At 39.7% G+C, this 21,956-nt stretch overlaps 1 protein-coding gene across 3 annotated transcripts in view; it reads left to right on the plus strand.

Moving 5' to 3' along the window:
• Nucleotides 1-21,956, plus strand: part of HIVEP1 (HIVEP zinc finger 1) — a 161,609-nt gene that overhangs the window by 71,389 nt on the left and 68,264 nt on the right. For all 3 annotated transcript variants that reach the window (XM_056132109.1, XM_056132111.1, XM_056132110.1), the window contains exon 3: nt 11,071-11,124. In XM_056132109.1, coding sequence (XP_055988084.1) covers nt 11,071-11,124 — 54 coding nt within the window. The remainder of the gene's footprint in view (nt 1-11,070; nt 11,125-21,956) is intronic.

Below are 21,956 nucleotides of genomic sequence, written 5' to 3' on the forward strand. Positions count from 1 at the left end.
CAGTAGAATCAGAAATATGAACTATCCACATCCTTAGCCCCCGACGTAGAGTTGTCCCCTGCCTGATGTGTGGTAGCATGAACAGTTTCTGCTGAGTGAGGAGTTGCAGGAGAGCAGTGAGCAGGTGGTTCCTAGGAGAACCCTGAGTCACCGAGGCGGGGGTGGGGGTGGTGGTGGGATGAGGGAAAGGGGCGTGCTGCTCAGGGAGCCTGAGTTCACTGTGCTTAGTTTTGATAATTTTTGTCTTACCTAATATTGAATATTTAATATATTCCTGTTAAGTTACTCATTATTTTCTGTCTTTAATAAGAGAGCTTTTAAAAGATACTGTTGGTGGGGGGGGGGGGAGATAACTGAGAACTGTTTTTATTTGTTTGACTTAGGTGGGATAGTTTGAAGTGCCAGCAGTATTTTTTCCTGCGCTGTGGCTCTGTGAGATCCATTTCTCCTGGGTTTCTCTAATCAATTCTGCATCTATAGCCTTTTCTCTGAATCTCGTGTGTGTGCACACATGTGTAAAATCCTTGCTTGCTTTGCGACCCAAACTTAGTGGAGCCTTGCATTCAAGCTTCACCAGCGTAAGACTGTTCTGCCTTTATATTCCTTTCTCGCCCACCATAGTTACCATGACTACCTCCCCTTATTCGTTACATCAGAAAACACCAACTAGAAAGAGGATCCAGTGTGTGGTCATACTCTAATAATAAGCTGCAATTGGCAAAGCATTTTAATGTGACTACCAGGCAAGGTTAGTCCAGTCCAGATCAATTTCCAACATCCTTGCCCAAGAGTTTATCATGGGGATCAAACTGGTCAGTGGCATGCAAGGCAAGCATTGTACCTGTTGGACTATCTCTCCAGCCCCTGTCTATATTTTCTTTCATTATACAAAAGCTTTTTAATTTAAATTTAATTTCTTTACTTGTCATCTCTTGCTGTTAGGGTCAAATCTCCCCAGATATCCCTAATGCTAATGTCATGGAATGTTTTGCCATTGTTATCTTCTATGTACTTTATTGCTTTGGGATTTATATCTTCATCTTTAATCTATTTTGAATTCATTTTTGTATATGATATTAGACAGTAGTCCAGCTTCGTTCTTTCACATGCAGTTACTTTTCCCATCACCATTTGTTGAAGAAATGCCTTCATTCTGTGTCATTCTATGTCATAAATTAAAGATCAGTCAAATTAGTGTGTGTGATTTCTGGGCTTTAAATCCAATACCATTGATCTGTGTGACTTTCATTCCAAATTGATACACTTTTTATTATATTATTATCCTAGTTTTCTTCTTCAGAATATCCATAAGCCTTAGGATTCTTGCTCTGTCTCCTTACATATGTCATTGGGGGTTTCAGGAGGAAGTTCAGAGACCGAGAGCGTTTACTCTGCCTGTTTTGCTCCAGACATACATACAGCATAATTTTGTATACTGATTTTTAACCAACAACTTTTCTCTACTCAACATTACTTAAGATAGGTTTTTCTCCCAGGGCTGGAGTGATAGATAGCTCAGCGGGGAAGGCATTTGTCTTGCATGCGGCCGAACCGGGTTCGATCCCCAGTATCCCATATGATCCCCCAAGCACCGCCAGGTGTAATTCCTGAGTGCAGAGCCAGGAGTAAGCCCTGAGCATTGCTAGGTGTGACCCCCCGCCAAAAAAAAGATAGTTTTTTTCCCTAGGTAATCATGTCATCTGAAAAAAATTTCTTATGGGTTTCTTTTAGTGTCATTCTTCAATTGCTTCAAGCCTTCTAATACCAATTCAAGTAGTGGTAGAGGACAACCAACCCTGTCTTGTTACTGATTTTAATAGATGAAACCTTTCACTCTTCTGCTCTTGAGTATGTTGAATATTAGTGGTGAAAGAGGGGCAACTTTGGGACTGGAGTGACAGTACAGTGGGTAGGGCACCTGCCTCGCATTCAGCAGACCTGAGTTGAGTCTTGGCACTGCATAATGTCCCCCTGTACCCTGCCAGGAATGATTCCTGAGCACAGAACCAGGAGTAAGCCCTGAGCACCGCCGGATGTGACCCGCAAATTCCCCTGAAAATCAAAGTTAAAAAGAAAGAAAGAAAGAAGGCAACCTTGTCTTGTGCAGATCTTGGAGGGAAGACTTTAATTTTTTTCACCATTTAATGTGCTGTGGGTTTGTGGTAAATGGTTTTAAGTATCGAGAAAAGCTCCTTTTATTTCCATTTTACTAAGAGTTCTATCATGAATGGGTGTTGGGTTTTGTTAGATGCTTTCTCTTCATCCCTTTCTCTGCATCTCTTGATATGATCATATGTTTTTACTTTGTATTGATAAGGAGTATTACTTTGACTTGTGTATGTTAAACCTTCCTTGCATTCCTGGGACAAATCTTTCTTTATCTGTGACTATGATCCCTTTTGATGCATTGTTGGACTTAAGTTTGATAATACTTAGTTGAGGATCTTTGCGTCTTTGTTCATTAGAAATATTTTTCAGTAATTTTCTTTTTGCTTTACAGTTATCTCAGCTTTTGATATCAAGATAATTTTGCCTCATAGAAGCTGGAAGGATTTATGTTTCTTCTACTTTCTAGAAGAGTTTGAGCAGGATTGGGAGTATTCTTCCTTAAAAGGTTTCGAAAAACTGACAATAATCTGAGTTTAGGCTTTTGGTTTTGAAAAGACTTGATCGCCGTTTGATTTGCTTACTAGTAACTATTCTGTTTAGGTATTCCGTTACCTCTTTGGCTGGAGCGATAGCACAGTGGTAGGGCATTTGCCTTACTTGAGGCTGGCGTGGCCAAGCCAGGTTCGATTCCTCCTCCCCTCTCGGAGAGCCCAGTAAGCTACCAAGAGTATCTTGCCTGCACGGCAAAGCCTGGCAAGCTACCCGTGACATACTCAATATGCCAAACACAGTAACAACAAGTCTCACAATGGACACATTACTGGGCCCGCTCGAGCAAATCTATGAACAACGGGAGGACAGTGCTCTAGTGCTGTTACCTCATGGTGCAGCTTTGAAAGTAATAAGACTCCTAAAATTTATTCTCTTCTTTGGGTTCTCTAATTCTATGGCATGATGGTTTCATAGTAATCTCTGATGATCCTTTGATTTTCTATGGTGTGTATTGTAACACCCTTTATTTCTGGTTCTGTTTATTAGAGTGTCTCTTTCTTCTTTAGTTTAGTGTCATGCAAATCTTGTCTATTCTTTCAAAAAAACAGCTCTTGGATGTGGTAGGCCCAGCAGACATGTGCTTAATATTGTATTAATACTAATAACATTAATACTAACAATATTGATATTTACATAATCTCTCCATCCCCCAAAAGTCAAGTTAAGTACATGTTCTTCGGTTCACATAGGACATTCTCCAAGAAAGTGCAAATGCTGGACATAGAACTTGTCTGTATTAAATCAAGTAGAAAGTGTATCAACTATCTTCTCAGACCACAGTGCTCTGAAAGTGGAAACTAATTACAAGCAGAAACTGGGGAAAAACTCTTTTGGACATTGAACAGTCAGTTGGTTGGGTTAAAGAGGAAATGAAAGAAGAAATCAACAGATTCCTGGAGGCAAATAAGGATGAAGACAGAATTACCAGAACATGTGGAATAGAAGTAAAAACTGTTAAGAGGGAAGTTCATAGCAATGAATGCATTTGTCAGGAAGTAAGAAAGGACCCAAAATAAATAACCTTTAACCATGCAGCTTAAACTGCTTGAAAAAGGCCATCAATAGAAAACCAAAGCAAGCAGAAAGAGGGAAATAGTAAAACCTAAAGCAGAAATCAGTGAAATAAAAACAATAAATTCAGATGATTTGATAGCACTTATTAGTATGGTGAAACATTCTTGTTCATCATTTAAAGTTGTTGGTTTGTACTTTATTATGATGTATCTCATGCTAAAGATATGATTTCATCAACCATATGTTTGGGGCATTATTATAAATTATCATTTTTCTTTCCCAGTTCTGTATACCATCACTTTTTTATGATAAAATGTCTGTTGTTTGGGTTGGGGGAGCAACACAAATTTGTTTTTAAAATTTTTACTTTAATTTAGGTAACTGGTTCTGAAAATGTTCATTGTTGTGGTCTCAATGAATGAAGTCACTGCACCACTACCACCACCATAGTACTCAAGACCAGTCCATCATATTCCCAAGCACATCCCAATTCTGCCGCTTCCCTCCTTTGTAGTGTTGATAATAGCAGGTTTGCAGTCAAAGGTCAAAAGTTTGATCTTATTCAATATTGTTTATTTTTATATATAAACATAGATGAGTCCATCTGAATTATGTTCTTCTCCCAGTGACGTATTTCACTTAACATGACCATGGGATGCTGGAGATCAAAACCGGGTTAGCCGCGTGTAAGGCAAATGCCCTACTTGCTGTATTATTACTCCAGCCCCATTCTTCAAAATTTTAAATAATTTATTAATAAAACTATCTGGCCCTGGAACCTTTAAGGGAGTTTATGTTATTTTTCCGGCAGTTTCCGCAGTTTCATTTATGGTGGTGATTCTAATTGAATTTTCTTCATGGATCAACCTTGAGAATTTTTTTTCTAGAATTTTTGTCAGTTCATCACAATAGCAGACTTGAGTCTGATTTTTTTTTTCCCCAAGCTGTATTTTTCAACTTAAAGTATTGCTTATCTTGGGCTAAAGTACATGTTCTGCATATGGGAGCCTTTCTTCAGCTCTGCTAAGTCCTCTGAGCACCTGGGTGGGGGTGGGGGTTACAGGTAGGGGTGGGGGGTTGAAGGGTGGGGGGTTGGAAGCAGCTTTCCACCACCACCAAGCATTATTTCCCCCAAGCCAACCAATCAAACAGAAAAAACCCAAAGTGTTTCCCACTTACAGTATCACTTTTTACATTATTGTAGAGTGTTGTTTTCTTGAAAGACAGAAATTTAGTGATGCAGAGAAAGTATAATTTCAGGCTAACTTTCAAAGGTAGTTCATTTCTCTGAGTAGTGAACGTGGATAATTTTCACTTGGAAGAGCCTATACAAATGATTATGGCACTAGTTGCACTTTAAACATTGCATCATTGTCATATATTTAGTCTTACTGAAATAGCTCTGGAATTAACAGGAAGAGTAAGGAGCTTGTACTGACGTGTAATGAGGGAACGTAGGAGTTATGCTTATTCAGTAGTAAAAATAGTACAGTCACATATGGTGATTCTTTTTAATCAGATGGTATCTCCACCAGTAAACAGAGGTGCCTTTTACAGTTCATTAGGATCTACTTCATAAAATTTTACTATCAGTGTTTTCCACATTCTATTTTAGAACTAAATAAGATGTGTGGGTGTTGGAGCAGAGGTTATGGATGCTCTTTAGAACAGCAGGAGAGACGGATGAGCTTACAGAATTGAGGTAGAAATAATTTAAATTGTTTATAGATTGAGTGGAGAAACAGTTGTTTCAAAGACTTCAAGTGTATTGGTAGTTTCCCGCATGTTGCAATCACACGGTTTCCCAAATGTCGAAATAATTGAGAATTTGAAAATGCGTAAAATGAAATGCTCGGTTCTCAAGTGAAACCACCCAGTGCCACTTTCCAGTTTCAGATGCAGGTGTCCTTTCATCTCTCCAGAAAGCGTTAGTGCTTCACTGGCAGGTGATTGTCAGCATTTCTACAACCATCCTGTCTCAGCTTTGTCCGGTTGTTAGTGTGCATGATCGTGAGATAATGTAGCATTAGAGAAACGAGGTTCTATGTCTCAGGGCTTGCTGGTGGCCCAGAGAATGATTGGCTCTGAGTGAAGCCATGGGGGGAAGGTTTCCTAGAGGAAATGCAGTTGGGAAGGATGCTCCAGAGAAGGGAGGGGAGTTCTGGGGAGAACCAGGGCTCCAACTCTGAGGTGGGGCTGAGCCCGAAAAGAAAGGGACAGGGGAGACGGTGGGATCCCAGGGAACTGGCTCCGCCAAACAAGTCAGTGTAGGCTTTCATGTTTATCTTCAAATCCATGTGGAAGTAATTGTTTAAAGGGTATATACAAATGTGTAAGTTCCTCCGGGAGAGCCATTCTGTCTTCTTTCTGTCTCAGATTCTTCCTGTGGTGCCTGACACAGTCTATATACTTAGTACAAGTGAAAAGGCACAGCTTTTGCCAAGTGAAGCTGTTAACAATTGATTGGTGCATGGAACTGTGACACTCTGGACCCTAGGCTCTAGGGGAGAGTGGCTGGGGGTGGGGTCGTGGGGGCCTCTGAGGGGGAGAAGGTGAGAAGGGGCCAAGATGATTCTTACTGTGAATGCTTATTTCAAGATTGCCCTGCAAGTGGTTTGTTTATAATTAATCTACTTTTCTTCCCATAAAAGATTTCTTTCTTTCTTTCCTTTTTTTTTTTTTATTGAATCATCGTGAGATAGTTACAAAGCTTTCATGTTTGAGTTTCAGTCATACCATGGTCGAACACCCATTCCTCCACCAGTGCACATTTTCTACCACTAGTGTACCCAGTATACTCCCCCCTCCCATCCTCCATCCCACCCCTCCAACTGCCTCTATGGCTGACAGTCTCCCCCATACTCTCTCTCTCTCTACTTCTGGGCATTATAGTTTGCAATACAGATACTGAGAGGCCCTCATGTTTGGTCCTTTATCTACTTTCAGCACACATCTCCTATCCCGAACTGTTCCTCCAATTATCATAGACTTAGTGATCCCTTCTCTATTCCAGTTGGCTTCTCCAGCTCAGGAGGCAGGCTACCAATCATGGAGCAATATTCCTGGCCCTTGTCTCTGCTGTCCTTGGGTGTCAGTCTCATATTATGTTCTTTTATATTCTACAAATGAGTGCAGTCCTTCTATGTCTGTCCCTTTCTTTCTGACTTATTTCACTTGGCATGATACTCTCCATGACCACTCACTTATAAGCAAATTTCATGAATTCATTTTTTCTAACAGCTGCATAGTATTCCATTGTGTAGATGTACCAAAGTTCAAAAGACTATGTCTTAAAGACTTCAGTGTTTGGTTTTCCTATATAGTTTCAGATTCTGTTCCCCAAATTGGCATTTCCCCCCTATATTTGTAATTGCTTATGACTGATGAAAATAAAATATATTTTTCCTATAAACAAGTGTTTAAAAGATGTAAGGCATTGTACAAGATGGTTCATGAGCTGTGTCATTTACACTTCTCTATTTTCTCAGAAAAGAAAAATTGCTTGTCAGTAATAAAAAATCCGATTAGTAAGTAGCACCTCTTACTAAAGAGCCTGTTGTTCTTTCATCACAGTTCTTAGGACAGACTGGAGATCCATCCATGTGTTTTTTTGGGATCTTTTCCAGGTGACAGCAACTCTGAATTTAGTTAAACATGAATTGATTAGAATTATGCCTTAAATTAGTGAAAATGAGAATTCATTGCAGTAAGAATGAGTTACTTTACTTGACATAATGTGATTGAACATCATGATGTATGTTCATCTTTTTTTTTTTTTTTAAAGAAATGGGCCAGAGCAGTGTTACAGTGGATAGGGCACTTGCTTTGCACGTGGGTCTGATCCCCAGCACCCTTTTATGACTCCCGGAGCCCGCCTAAGGCGGGTTTGGCCTAAGCCACAAACAGCTGAGAAAATACCATTTATTTCTGAATGTGTAAATCTTTGTTAAATTATCACCTCACATTGGGAAGGCATGATGAAGGGTGCCCAGAATATGAATTTCCACCCTCCCTACTCTGTTCCCCCCATCCCCCTTTCCTGGGCACAATCAAGACAGATAATGAGACACTGCTGAAAACAGCATTGCCTTTGCAAAAAATACAGTTTTGAAAGATGGATTTTTTAAAAACTGCTGCTTTTATCAGTGAGTTTCAAGTTGCATATGTAGAAAATCCAGCACTGGGATGTGAAATCAGCGGAGCTGGGGAAGGTGACATTTTTTTTTTCATTTCTAACAGAAGAGTATATAGGGTGTGGATAAATTTGTTTCTGTATCATGTGTATATGTGATAAGTATAGACAGGTATAATGAGTTGGGGGAAATGTACTTTTTTGCTGTGGATCACAGTGAAAATGATAGATACTGTTTTAAGTACCAGTAGATTATCTTGTATGAGTAGGTAATAAAGGCCTACATTCTCTGAAATTTTAGAGTATCTTTAAAAGTCATATTTTACCAGGAGATTCATAAAACATAGGTTAACGACAAACAGAATGTTTTGTAAAAACTGAAAGAAGCAGAAGCTTTTAACAGTGGCTATTAATCAGCTCTCTAATTGAGGACTGTATTTGCTTCCTGAACTGGAGCTCTGGGTAAAATAATTTATGTAGATGTGTATTTCTAACATAGTAGATGCCCTTCATGTACTGATTTACAGACTGTTGTTATTAAGAGAAAATGATGAATTAATTGAAAATTAAAAAACAGGAACTAGCATTTAATGACCAAATGTGAACAGGTCAGTTTGGTAAGCATTTGTTATGCTAAAAAGAGAATAGTTGTCCAACATACATATTAAATAATTGCCAGTTTTTAAATATTTATGAAGTTATAAGTTTCAGTTTCTCTGAGCCACAATCGATCTTATTATTAAAAAGTTGTTTTAGGGGGGCTGGAGAGATAGGGCATTTACCTAGCACATGGCCAACCCGGGTTCGATCTCCAACATTCCATGTGGTTCCTCCACCCCCGAGCACTGCCAGGAGTAATTCCTGAGTGCAGAGCCAGGAGTAGCCCCTGAGCATTGCCGGATGTGACACCCCCCTGCCCCCGCCCGAAAAAACCGTTGTTTTTGATGGACCAGGGACATGACTGAGTCTAGTAGAGTGTGTGCCTTGCTTGTGTCTGTACTTAGGTTCTGTCCCCAGCACTGTGGGGACAGATGTTTGTATTATATAGTGCCAAATTATGTATACATAGATTTATTTTGTTTTGTTGATTTTCTTGTTTGTTCCTGGAGCTATTTAGGACTTATTCCTGGCTCTATTCCTGTGATCCCCTGCACTGGGATCACTCCTGGTTTGTGATATGTGGTGCTGGGGATTGAACCTGGGTTGGCCACATGCAAGGCATGTGCCGTCCCAGCTGGGCTATTGCTCCAGCCCAAACTCAAAAGCAGAGTTATCAGTATTGTGAATATGTGTGGATGTATTTTTATGGTTTTTAAGTTTGCAAAATCTGTTGACATAGAAGTATAATAGTACTTCTCAAGGACAATAGAAGTATGATTTGTTTATCTACATCTTAAATGTCTACAGTGTATTTAATTTTTTTTAAGTGGCCCTTTTCTGAACTTTTAGGCCTACACCATGGATAGTGTTTTGGGGTAGTGTATTACCGTGTATGTCCCCAGGTCCCCAAACATGGCTGTGGTGGACACTCCTCCCTAAATAAATGAGACTTGCTTTTTTTAAAATTTACAATATAGAATTCATCCAGGCATTGAGTGTTTTGTCTTTTGAAGTAAAATAACTGCTGTCTGAAAGATTCATTTTCTGTGTTCAACATTAGTTGTTTCAATTGTGAGGACAGTTCGGATTGTTTTCAATTTTGCATATCATCTCTGAAAAATAACTAAAGTTTATAGATAAGAAGCATTGCATTTTTTCCAAAGGTTGTTTCTGCTCCCACATCTTGTTCTGGATCTGATAATTAGCAGGAAGCCCAAAGGACATTGCTGTGGGGAATGCATTTGTTTGGATTAAAATGGTTATTTTTGACTGTTGCCAAGATATAATGCCTAACATTTCAGGCTGGCTGGCTTGCTGCTTCTGCTGCTCCTACTCAGCCTCAGTTTGACAAGCTGGTTTGATCAATATGTTGTTGAAAAAAATTGATCAGTTAATTAAAAATTCTCCGAATGCCTGGCTTTTCTAGGAAGGCTTATGGGGAAAAGGTCAATGGACCAGATCTTTGTTGTTGTTGTTGTTTATTTTTGGTTTGGGGGCTACCTGGCGGTGCTCAGAGCTTACTTCTGGCCCTGTACTCAGGCATCACTCTTAGAGGGACTCAAGAGACCCCATAAGGTGCTGGGCATCGACCCTGGGTCAGATTGTTCAAGGCAGGCCAGATTTGATGGGGCTGTGTGGTGGGGATGTGGATGACGCTCCTTTTAACATCTTTCATGGCTAATAGTAGAGGGTTTAGCAGTACAGAGTAGGGGCTGGCCCCACACTTGCCCCTCCTCCCCTGGATACTCCTGGGCCAAAGCTCCCAGCTCTGTTGGAGCTCCTGAGTTATATACACCTCCTCTTTCCAAGCTGAGTGCAAAAAGGAGAACATGCCTTGGCCGGCTCTGCAGCACCGTGTTCTGTTCTTCCGCTTTATGGACAGAGCTGTGCCATCACCCAGCTTGGCCGGAGGCATAGGCTGCAGGCTCTTCTGCCTGGCTCGTCATTCCCTTTGTTTCTCCTTCTCTTCCTTCCCCCGTGTCTGTGCTTGCTCTTAAGCCATCCGTGAAGTTGATATAGACTCATTTTAAAATTAGTAGTAGGCCTATGATCTCTCTCTAATAAAATCATTTTGTGCATTGTTCAAAAGAAAACTATGATTCCTAGATGTTTCTAAAGGTCAGCTAAATACTTTTAACCGATAGGTGTGATTATTTGAAAGACACTATTTTTTAACTATTTAATTTATGATTTTATATTTGTTATTCTAGTTGAGGGGCATGGTTACTGTTTGTGCTTGGGTGTACAAATTTACTGCTTCTCCACCACCACCAATGTGCCCAAAGACTCACTACCGGCCACTGTCATATTCCCCCACGACACCACCACCCCGTTACGTCACTTCTGGTCCATTCTTCCTTCCACTCCCACTGTCTTCCCCACATTGCTTGGTGATCTCAGTTCTGCAGTAAGAAGACACTGATTATTTACATTATGGAAACATTAATGACAGATGATCTTGTGACTAACACGCGATTAAAATTATAAATATAATTTTTAAAGGCGATGTTATTGCTAGAGCAAATTGCATGTTTCATAAATAATTCACTCAGTCACTATTACTGTGTGTCAGGTACTGTTTTTTAAGTAGTGTGCTTGTTTCATTATATTCTCGTTTGTCTATAATAATTAATTTTTAAAATTCTATTGCTTTTTTTTTTCAGACAAAATTGAAGAAGCACAAAAAGAACTTAATGGGGCAGAAGTGTCAAAGAAAGGTAAAGGATTATGTTCCTTTTACATCTTTTATGACCAGTAGCATATACTTTATTCTTACAGGCATTTTTATTCAAATGCTAAGAATTGCAACCTCCCTAAATTAATATAAACATGCCACAAAATTAAAAAATACCATAAATTGTTATCTACAAGTATATCGCCTTGGCATTGTGAAATATTTTAGGTGCTACATAGAACATACTATATATCCCTCCCACATTTTAAGATTTGCTGGGAGGAATAGGAAAACTACAGCAACTTTCCTAGAGATCCTGTTTGTGAGGCTCTCATGATGGTAATGAAAGTATTTGGCATGCTGGATACTGACAACTGTCCATGCATGGGGTTGCCATGTGCATCCATTGTGGTACCGTAATTTTTTTTTTATAATGATAAAAATTTAGGGCGGTTAACCTGAATGCTATTCCGTGGAGGAGGAAATCATTGAATAAATTATAGTACATTTATATTTTGAGATATTACATAGTCTTTCAAAATGTTAATTATTTTCTGTGATGATGGTGATGTATTGCTTAGTGAGAAAAGTGAAATTGCTTTGTAATATGTAAAAATTTTCAGGTTTTCCAGTCAGGTGACAAAGATTTACGTATATGCTCAGGAACGTGTATGTTCATTTATGCTCTCTTTTTTTTTTTACTGGTTACTCTAGGTATAGTTTTGTATTTTCTTCATCATATGCAGATAATTTTTCCAGGTAATATGAAAATACACTTGCTATAGAATCTCCCTCATGTTAACGGATAGGATTGATACAGGTATAACAGACAGAAAGGACATAGTGCACACTTTTCTCTATGACATTTTTATATCATGATGTTTTTTCATTTCTCCTTCTTAGACATTGTAATTAGCATGGGCTATTTTGGCAGAGTAATTTAGATCATCGTTCTTCCGCCTTTTTACACCTGCGTAATGGCACAGGTTTGTGGGCTAGTGTTTGAGAACCGCTGATTGAGATGCTTTGAATTCAGCTTGAAAATCTTTTCCTTTTTTTAAAACTAGTTTACAAAACAAGGCCACAGCTGTGTTAAAGTTTATGGTATTAATGTTCAAAATTACTGGCTTCATTTTTCCAGTATGCGTTAAATCTTATTAACTGATCGTTGGAACACTTCCTGACAAGATAGGTTCCATGGACATAATTTGGGATATCCAAGTCTCTCTATTGCTTGTAGTCGAGAGTGTCTGGGGTTGTCTCTGGTTGGTCTAAATATGCCGCGATGTGACCCGTGCTGAGTGTCTGTCTTTTTTTCCCCCTCACTACCTCCCCCCTTCAGTGGGCACGGTGCCAGATCCGTAGCAGATGTGCCCATTTAGTGCTAAGTCTTGCAGAGAATCACCATGCTGACCTTTCAAAAGACATCTTCTTCGAGTTGCAGCGGACATCAAGTAATTAAGATGCTCGAGCAGTTAGGGACCTTAGGGCTTCAACTCCATTTGTCACCCTCGGCCTGTTTCTCATCCAGTAATGCTTGAGAGCTGTTTCAAATAGCAAAATAGATGTGTGCTTGTTTTCCTCTTCCTTCTCTCTCTCTCCCCTGTGGCAAAGAGTTTTAAGAACCATGAACTCAATGCCTGATGGGAAGGAGGAAGTGGAACAAAGAGTCTAGAACAAAAGCAGCTGGGTAATGAAGTTCAGAATAATCCCGTTGGCTACTCTGGTGGGGGTCACACTTGTTAAAACCAAGGGAGTGTGGCTGGCAGCTGCTTAGGGGGCGCTACTTATTGTTACACATGCGTCCCAGGGAAAACTGAAAGGGAAAGTCCTTGACAAGTAGGGAATTTTATCAATTTGTCTTGAGCAGCATGAGGTAATAGTAAAGGTACCAAGCTGGTTTTTACGGGAAAAAAAAATATTTCAAACTATATTATATTTGTTGTCATTTTTTATTGAATATGGTAGTTATCTATGAGAGATCATGATGTTCAGAGTTCTAAGGGCTCGTTTCCAGTGCCCGCCTTGTGATCTTTTAACTTAATTGATGTTCTCTTCTCTCTCTTCATTTTTTTAAGCACTAGAACAATTTATGTTCGTTTAAAAGTATCTAACATAATGGTAGGCTCTTGAGTTAAGAAAAAAAAATCTTGCTCACTGAGAGACTGAAAAATAGATTTTTTTGTTTGTCTTTTTTTTTTTTTGAGACACCCTCGGTAGTGCTCAGGGCTTACTCCTGGCTCTGCATTCAAGTGCTTCGAGAACCATGGATGGTGCCTGGGATCGAACCGAGATTGACTATGCATAAGACAAGCACCCTACCCACTGCACTATCTCTCTAACCCCTAAAAATGGATGTCTTTATTTAGTTCTGACATTTAAATAATTAAAATATAAAAATGAAAAGATTACAATAGAAGTATAAAATGGTGGCACAGAACTTGACTTTACCTAATAAAGAATTTATGTTTATATATTCTGTATTACTAATTTATGCTTATGATCAGTAACTTTTATTTTTATTTGAATCAGCTTAGAGATAATAGAGCATGCAACCTTCACCAAGTTCTCAAAAATAATAGTCTGACCCCACTTCCGGTTTAGTTAACACTGTTGCATTGCTGATATTGAGGCATCCACTTGTATGCTGGTCTCCATCCCATCCCACTCTCTGCTCTGTGAAGGCATTCCCCCTCCTCAGTTTTGTGCTCTCATTTTAGTGCTTTTAAAGTATTTTTATATGCAAGCCACAGAGACAATATAGACATTAAGGTGTTTGCCCTTAGATGGCTGACCCACGTTTGATCTCTCTGCATGTAAAACCCTGAGCACTGAGTAGTGACTCCCCCTTATCTCTTTCAAGCGATATACTTTTTAGTTTTGCTTGAATTTGAGCTTTGAAAACAAAAGTAATAAAACGCTGGCAGCTTTTTCATGCAACTCTTTTTTGTAAGAGCATCTTCTTTCCTCTGGAGATGTGGTGGTGGGGTCTTTCTTACTTGTGGAATCTACTCACCGCTTGTAGTGGTACTTAGGTGTACTTTGTTGCCTTCTGTACTGGGATTGGCTCTTGCTAGTTTATTAAGGGGCCAGTAATGAGGATTGAACTAGCATCCCTCCACCTGTCAGGTAAGAATCAGGCTACAGCTGTTTCTTTATCATAATAATTTTCATGTTGTGAAACAACTTGTCTGTTCTCTTGTTGGTAGATTTCAGAGACTTCTTTTCTGTTGTCACAAACAATTCAATTAGAATTATTCTGATAACCTGGTTATATATAGGAAAGAAATAGGTTCACTGTCACAATTTAAGGCTTGGAAATCAGTGTCTATTAATTCATTATGTGCTGTCCATTATTTGGTGTGTTATCAGTCTTCTGAATTTTTTTTCCAAATGAAACAGATATAAAACCGTGTTTTGTTCTGTACTTGATTTGCATTTCCCTATGTTAACACATCATCATTAGTATTTTACATTCTTAAAAACTTTCCATGATAGCTTCTTTTTGCCTTTAAAAAAATCATTTGTAACTGTATAGTGTACTTGGGATAATTATCCTTTTCAGTGTTACTTTAGATATAAGACTGTTTCTGTTTCTTGATATTTTAGTTTCGTTAAAGGGCCTTTAATAAACAGAAGGTTTTAATTTTATCAGTCTTTTTAAATTTTTATGTTTTTTTGTTCCCCAAGGATTTTTAGTTTTATCTTAAAATTCATCTAAAGTTGCACTTTGGGGTGCAGGCGGGAAACTCTTGGAGATGCTCCAGGAACGTGTGGTACTGGGGCTCAAACCTGGGACTCTTGCATTAAAGCACGTGCCGCAGCCCTTTGAGGTATTTGGAGTTGCATTTTTATAATTTTTTTAAAAGAAATATATATCATAAGCTAGTATCCCAGTGTTTTCCCCATTCCCCCGAAATGAAAATAAATGGACACCATATTTCATATTAATATTTTATCTATATGTAGTTTTCATTAGTATCACTTTCTTGTCTTTATGTAGAAGAGGGCAAATACCCTTACTATATGCCTTTTTCTGGAGTGGTTTTACTGTCTCCCCTTTGGTGTCTCAATGTTTACATCTTTGTTTTATTTCTGGGCAAAAGCAATTTGTACATGCTGCCTTTTTAAACAAGGCTTTAGTTGATTAATATCTATTGAAGAAGTCTTGTGTTTCTTTTTTAAAACTTTAAATTCATTTTTGAATTGAATCACCATGAGATACACAGTTACAAAGTTGTTCATGATTGGCTTTCAGTCATGCGGTGTTCCAATACCCATCCCTTCACCAGTGTACATCTCCCACCACCAATGTCCCCAGTTTCCCTCCCGCCCCCATCCCTGCCTCTATACCAGGCACTTTCTCTCTCTCTCTCTCTCTCTCTCTCTCTCTCTCTCTCTCTCTCTCTCCCCCCCTCCTTCTTTCTCACTCCCTCTCCCCCTTTCTTCCCCCTCTTGTGCATTATGATTTTCAGTACAGATACTGAAAGGTTCTCATGTATATCCCTTTAGCTACTATTAACACTCCGTTCTTGTCCAGAGTGGTAATATATTGAAGAATTCTTTAGCCCTTTCAACACTGTCCTCCCTGTTGTTCATCGATTTGCTTGAGCAGGCCCAGTAACGTCTCCATTTTGAGACTTGTTAGTATGTTTGGCATATTGAATACGTCACGGGTAGCTTGCCAGGCTTTGCTGTGCGGGTGAAATACTCTCAGTAGCTTGCCGGGCTCCCCGAGAGGGCAGAGAAGTCGAACCCGACTCAGTCAAGCCGGACCACGTGTAAGGCAAACGCTCTACTGCTGTGCTCTCGCTCCTTAGCACAGTAGGCAGTGCGTCAGTCTCCTAACCTGAAGGCCCTTTCTTTTCAAATACATTTAAATTTTATTGTAGCTTTATTACATATAATAAAATTTTATGTTTACAAAATGCTATAATTTTATTATGGTTTTACTAGTTTTACCTAAGAGCTGGTATCCTCATGTTTTCCATGGAGCTAGTTGTTTGATATTGGAGTAAGAACTTTATAGCACTGTAGCACTGTCCTCCCGTTGTTCATCGATTTGCTCGAGCAGGCACCAGTTATGTCTCACAGCAAATTGTGAGACTTGTTGTTAACTGTTTTTTGGCATATCGAATATGTCACTGGTAGCTTGCCAGGCTTTGCTATGCGGACAAGATACTCTCGGTAGCTTGCCGGGCTCTCTAAGAGGGGCAGAGGAATCGAAACTGGGTCGGCCTTGTATAAGCCAGTCTTAGAATATTTTTTGACTTACTAGAGGGAAGTTATATATTTTTTTTAAGTGGGGGACGCGGGGGCACACCTGACAGTACTCAGGGTTGTTCAGAGATCTCTTGGTGGGTTGGGAGGACCGTATGTGATGCCAGGGATCACACCTGGTTCAACTGTGTGTAAGACAAGTGCCCCTGTCTCCAGACCCAATATGGAATTTCAAAAGATAGATTTTAAGTCACCAAGTCAATGTATTAAATAATATGGAACCAGTCAAACTTTTAATTTTCTTCTATTTATCCAAGCATTTTATTGGCAAAAGTCATTCATGGTATTCTCTTTCATTAGTGCAGGATTGTTATGTTTCAATTTTTGCATTGCTAAAGTGCAGTTCATTTATTCCTTTTAAATTTTTTTGACTACTCTCATCAGATTTGTCTGATTTTCTTTTAAAATTTGTTCTTCTAGTCTTTTTTAATGTTCTGATTTCATTTTTTTTGCAGGTTAATTTATTTCACTTTTATAATCTTCCCCACTCTTTTTCTTTAGCTTTACATTGTTAACAAATTTTTGTTAATTGGATTCTAAGTTGGAAACAGCTCATTTATTTTTGTTTTTCTCCTTTTCAACTAGAATGACTTAAAACTATCAAATTCTTCCTTAAATGTTTCAATAACTGTATTATTCATGCCTTCATATTTTCTTATATCATTAATTTCTATATGATTAAATTTTTGACTGTTTTAATGGATTTCCCCCCCCATAAGAATTTTCTTTTTATATTTTCATTATTTTTTGTTCCAGTGCATTGTTTGAATTATGTTTTAAGTCAGTTTGAAGCGAAAATAAGCTGCTTATTTTGAGTACCATTTTATCAAAAATTTCAAGGAATGTTTAGCAAAATTGCTAGAGAAGTTAAGCATTCAGAATTTTACAGATAATGGGGATATGGTGCTGCCAGCAGGTCAATCTGTACCTGTTAGGCAAGTGCATTAGCAGCCTGCTGGCGCCTTCAGACTTCCAGATACCCCAAAATTGCTGCTGTGCCTTTGGCCAGACCCCAAAAACTTGGGGCAAAGTTTACCAAGAAAGCAAACGGCCAAAAGTTAGGTATGTGGGAGACACACCCACAAACTACCTCCGACTCAGCTACATAATTAGAGGCATGGCCTCTCTGGTTCCTGATCGAACTGCTTAATGGCCATGATCCCAGAGACTCAGAAACAAATCTCGAAATCCAGCGGCTTTTGGCAGAAATGTGTCCCGTCCCTGAAGTAGGTTACCAATGCTGGACCACCCCAGGTGGGAATAGGTTTCATGTCTTTGCCTATTCCCCCTGGTGGCTGCCATCCTCCAGAGGCCACTGGATAGTCAGGCTTGGGCCCGCAGTGACAAGACACGTGGGGACTCAACGGGATGGAGGCGGCCCTTTCCTCCCTGTCCCAGTGAGACCCCGAGTTGCTGCCCACGAACAGCCTCTCTGGCTCCTGATCAAGCTGCTTAACGGCCATGATCTCAGAGATTCAGAAACAAATCTTGAAACCCAGCGGTTTTTGGCAGAAATGTGTCCAGACCGCACAGTAGGTTTCTGTCGCCAGGTCACCCTACGGGGGAAAGGATGCTGTCCCTCTGCCTGCTTCCCTTATGCGACTCAGTGGCTGCCATCTTCCAGAGGCAATTGGATAGTCAGGTTTGGGTCCCCCGTGACGAGACACGTGGGGCCTCACAGGATGGGGGTGGAGATGGCCCTTTCCTCCCCACCCCAATGAGATCCTGAGTCACCTCCGACGAATGGCCTCTGTGGCTCCTGATCAAGCTGCTTAAGGGCCATGATCAAGGAGACTCAGAAACAAATCTCGGAACCCAGCGTCTTTTGGCAGACATGCGTCCGGATCCCGCAGTAGGTTACTGTCGCCGGGCCACCCCAGGGGGGAAAGTGTGCTGTCCCTCTACCTGCTCCCCCTTGGCGTTTCGGTGGCTGCCATCCTTCAGAGGCCATTGGACAGTCAAGTTTGCGCCCTCAGTGACGAGACTCGCAGGGCCTCACAGGCTGGAGGTGGAGCCGGCACTTTCCTCCCTGTCCCAACAAGACCCCGAGTTGCAGCCCATGAATGGCCTTTCTGGCTCCTGATCAAGCTGCTTAACAGTCATGATCCAAGAGACTCAGGAACAAATCTCGGAACCAGCAAGTTTTGGCAGAAATCCCTCCAGATTTAATTGTTAAAATTTCAGAATTTCAAAATTGAGCGGGCACTACTGCAGCTGCTCGACATCATATGTTATTCATAACCAGTAATAGAAAACAAATTGTCTACTGTTGCCTTTTTGGCTGATGTGAGTGTTGGGGTAAAATTCCAAATAGTAATGGTGGGTCTGGTGTCAAAATATTGAATGTAATCAATGTAGAGAGAGAGCAATGTGGAAATCATCTGCCCCACAGGTAAGGGGAGGGTTTAAGATGGGGGTATACTGGGGTTTTTGGTGGTGGAGAATGGGCACCGGTGAAGGTACAGGTGTTTCATTGTATGACCGAGACTTAAACCCGAAAGCTTTATAACTGTTCTCATGATGATTCAATAAATAAAATTATAAAAAATCAAAAAAAAGAATTTTACAGAGAAATTCACCATTTTACAAAGATGAGAATGCTTACATTGAAAAATGTTAAATAAATTTAAAAAGGAAAAAAAAAGATGTTAAATAACTTCACGCCATGGACGTAAGGAGACATCATCTTTCCTTCTTGAACTACTATTCAAATACTATTCAAATTTAGTCCTTCACAACAAAATGAGAGCTGATCTGGTAATAGTTGAAATTGGAGTGCAGGAGTATCAGTTTCAAATTACCCTTTTGACTAATGGGACGATGATAGCATAGTTGACTCTGAAAAAGTTGTGATGATTCAGGAAAACACAGGATTCATACAGGGGGTATAGAGAATAGTGGGGATTTCAAAGAACATCCTGAATTTGTCACCCGTTTCAGCAGCAGTTGTATCACTCTGACAAGATATATACTAGAACATACTTGAGAAAATTTTTCTTTAAAAAATGATTTCTGGAAATGGGGTGTTAACAGTAGAACAGTGGGTAAGGTGCTTGCCTTGCATGGGCCAACCCACATTTTTTTGCTCCCCAGCACTGCATGTTTCCCCAAGGATCCCCACAAGTGATCCTTGAGCACTGAGTCAGGAGTAAGCCCTGACTCAGCATCACACACCCTTCTCAGCATCACTGGGTGTGGTCCCCAAACAAACAAAATTCTTTCAATTGTCTTACCACACATAGTTTCTAAGCTTGTAAGGAGTTTACATGGGATATGTATTGTGGAAGGAATCTACAGCTAAAGTAATACAGTGATGTTCAGACATCACTCAGGGCAAGCAGGATTATCATAATTTTACTGGGTAACTGGAGTACATTCCTGTTATCTGGAAAACTTGAGGGAAACTGTGTTCCAGTATAAAATTAGACTAATTCTACAGTGAGAGAGACAGGGGCTGGAGCGATAGCACAGCAGGTAGGGCATTTGCCTTGCACACTGCTGACCCAGGTTCGATTCCCAGCATCCCATATGGTCCTCTGAGCACTGCCAGGAGTGATTCCTGAGTGCATGAGCCAGGAGTAATTCCTGTGCATTGCTGGGTGTAACCCCCCCCCCCCAAAAAAAAAGTGAGAGAGACAGGCTGATAATGAGCAGAAAATAAGATTGTGAACTCATTAATTAGCATGGAAATAAGAAAGAGGTTTTTTTTTTTTAACCCACCTACTTTCCAGCGGGTAGGGCGTTTGCCTTCCAAGCGGCCAACATGGCCGACCCGAGTTCGATTCCTCCGCCCCTCTCGGAGAGCCCGGCAAGCTACCGAGAGTATTCGATATGCCAGACACAGTAACAACAAAGTCTCCAATGGAGACGTTACTGGGCCCGCTCGAGCAAATCGACGATCAACGGGAGGGCCTTTACCTTTACCTTTACCTTTACTTTACTTTCCAAATCATTTCATTCGATTTTTTTTTCTTTCTTTTTTTTAATTGGTGGTAGGGGTTAGCTGGCCATGGTTTGGGGCTGCTTTTACTCAGTGCATGGTGGATGGAGACCATGTGGTGCCAGGGATCAAACCTCAACTTTCTGCATGGAGAATGTGTGTGCCCAGATCTCCTCAGCCCTAATTCTTCTTGTAATTTGTGTAAATTTGCAGTAAAACAACAACAGCAACAACAAAACAAAACTTCCCATTAAAAAAAATTTGTATGGGGGGCTGGAGTGATAGCACAGCGGGTAGGGCATTTGCCTTGCACACAGCCAACATGACCGACACAGGTTCGATTCCCAGCACCCCATATAGTCCCCTGAGCACCGCCAGGAGCAATTCCTTAGTGCATGAGCCAGGAGTAACCCCTGAGCATCGCCAGGTGTGACCCAAAAAGCAAAAAAAAAAATTGTATGACATGAGAATTTTAAGATAAAGGTTGATTTGGAATAGCACTAGTTTATGCTAGTAAGGTTATGCCTTCAGGCCAGTGATGTTCTATTCCTTAAGAAGTCTATTGAGATTAATTGAGAAAATGCAGGAACATGAACACTTGAGGGTCGATGAAACCCTTCTATACAATATGATGAAAATTGTATACTGGAAAAGTTGACTGATTGTCTTTAAATGAAAAATGATAATATCATGTAAGGCAAAAAAGACAATGTTTTAGAGAGTCCTGGGAGAAAATACATGCAATTGAACAAAATTAGGCTATCTTAGTTAATATGTTATAAACTTTGAAGAATTTTTACCAAATGAAAACTTCTACTGACGTAGCCCACTGAAAGACTAGTGCATCATTTGGGTGAGATCTCTGCAATAGAATATATTTATAAAAATGAATATTATTATGGTATAATAATAATGCTGTTTTAGAATATGCTTTGGACAGGAAGTTAAAATATTCTTGAAGTTAAAATGAATTACGAAGAAATAATGGGCATCTTAATGGGTGTTTATTTTAAATTTAAAAAGGTATAAATTTTACTCTCTCGAATTAAGCAGCCTAAATAATTTATCATGTTTTCTTGTAAACCTGACAGTTCTTTCTTTTATTCAATAAATTTTTATTCAATAAATTTGTATTCAGCATCAGACATTCTTTTTAGTCCAGGAATAGATAGAGGAAAGAAAAGGTCTGACCTTTAACGAACCCCCACGCTTTAAGTAGCTCTTGCCCAAATTATCATAATAGAATTTGTGAATCAAAATTCATGAGATTTTTTTTTCTTTTTGTGGACTGCCACCATGCCTAACAGATTCCCATAGGGAAATAGCAACATTTTCTTTCTCCTTCCTTCCTTCCTTCCTTCCTTCTTTCCTTCCTTCCTTCCTTCCTTCCTTCCTTCCTTCCTTCCTTCCTATTTTTTTGCCTATTTATCTCCTTTTAATATTTAGTTACTTGATATCTCAGTCTAAATGTTAGTTTTAATAAATATAATAGCAAAACAATACCAATTGAATTATAGGAAAATAAGTATTGATGTTTTAATTATTTTCACATCAAAGGTATTATGTTACGGTAGTTAAAGAGTTAAAGTTATTATGTCAATCCTGTCAGTATTTTGAGACTTAACATTTACCAAAAACTAAAAGGCACTAGCCTT

This window comes from Sorex fumeus, unplaced genomic scaffold (assembly GCF_029834395.1).
Source record: "Sorex fumeus unplaced genomic scaffold, SorFum_2.1 ptg000094l, whole genome shotgun sequence".
In the NCBI taxonomy this organism is placed as follows: domain Eukaryota; kingdom Metazoa; phylum Chordata; class Mammalia; order Eulipotyphla; family Soricidae; genus Sorex; species Sorex fumeus.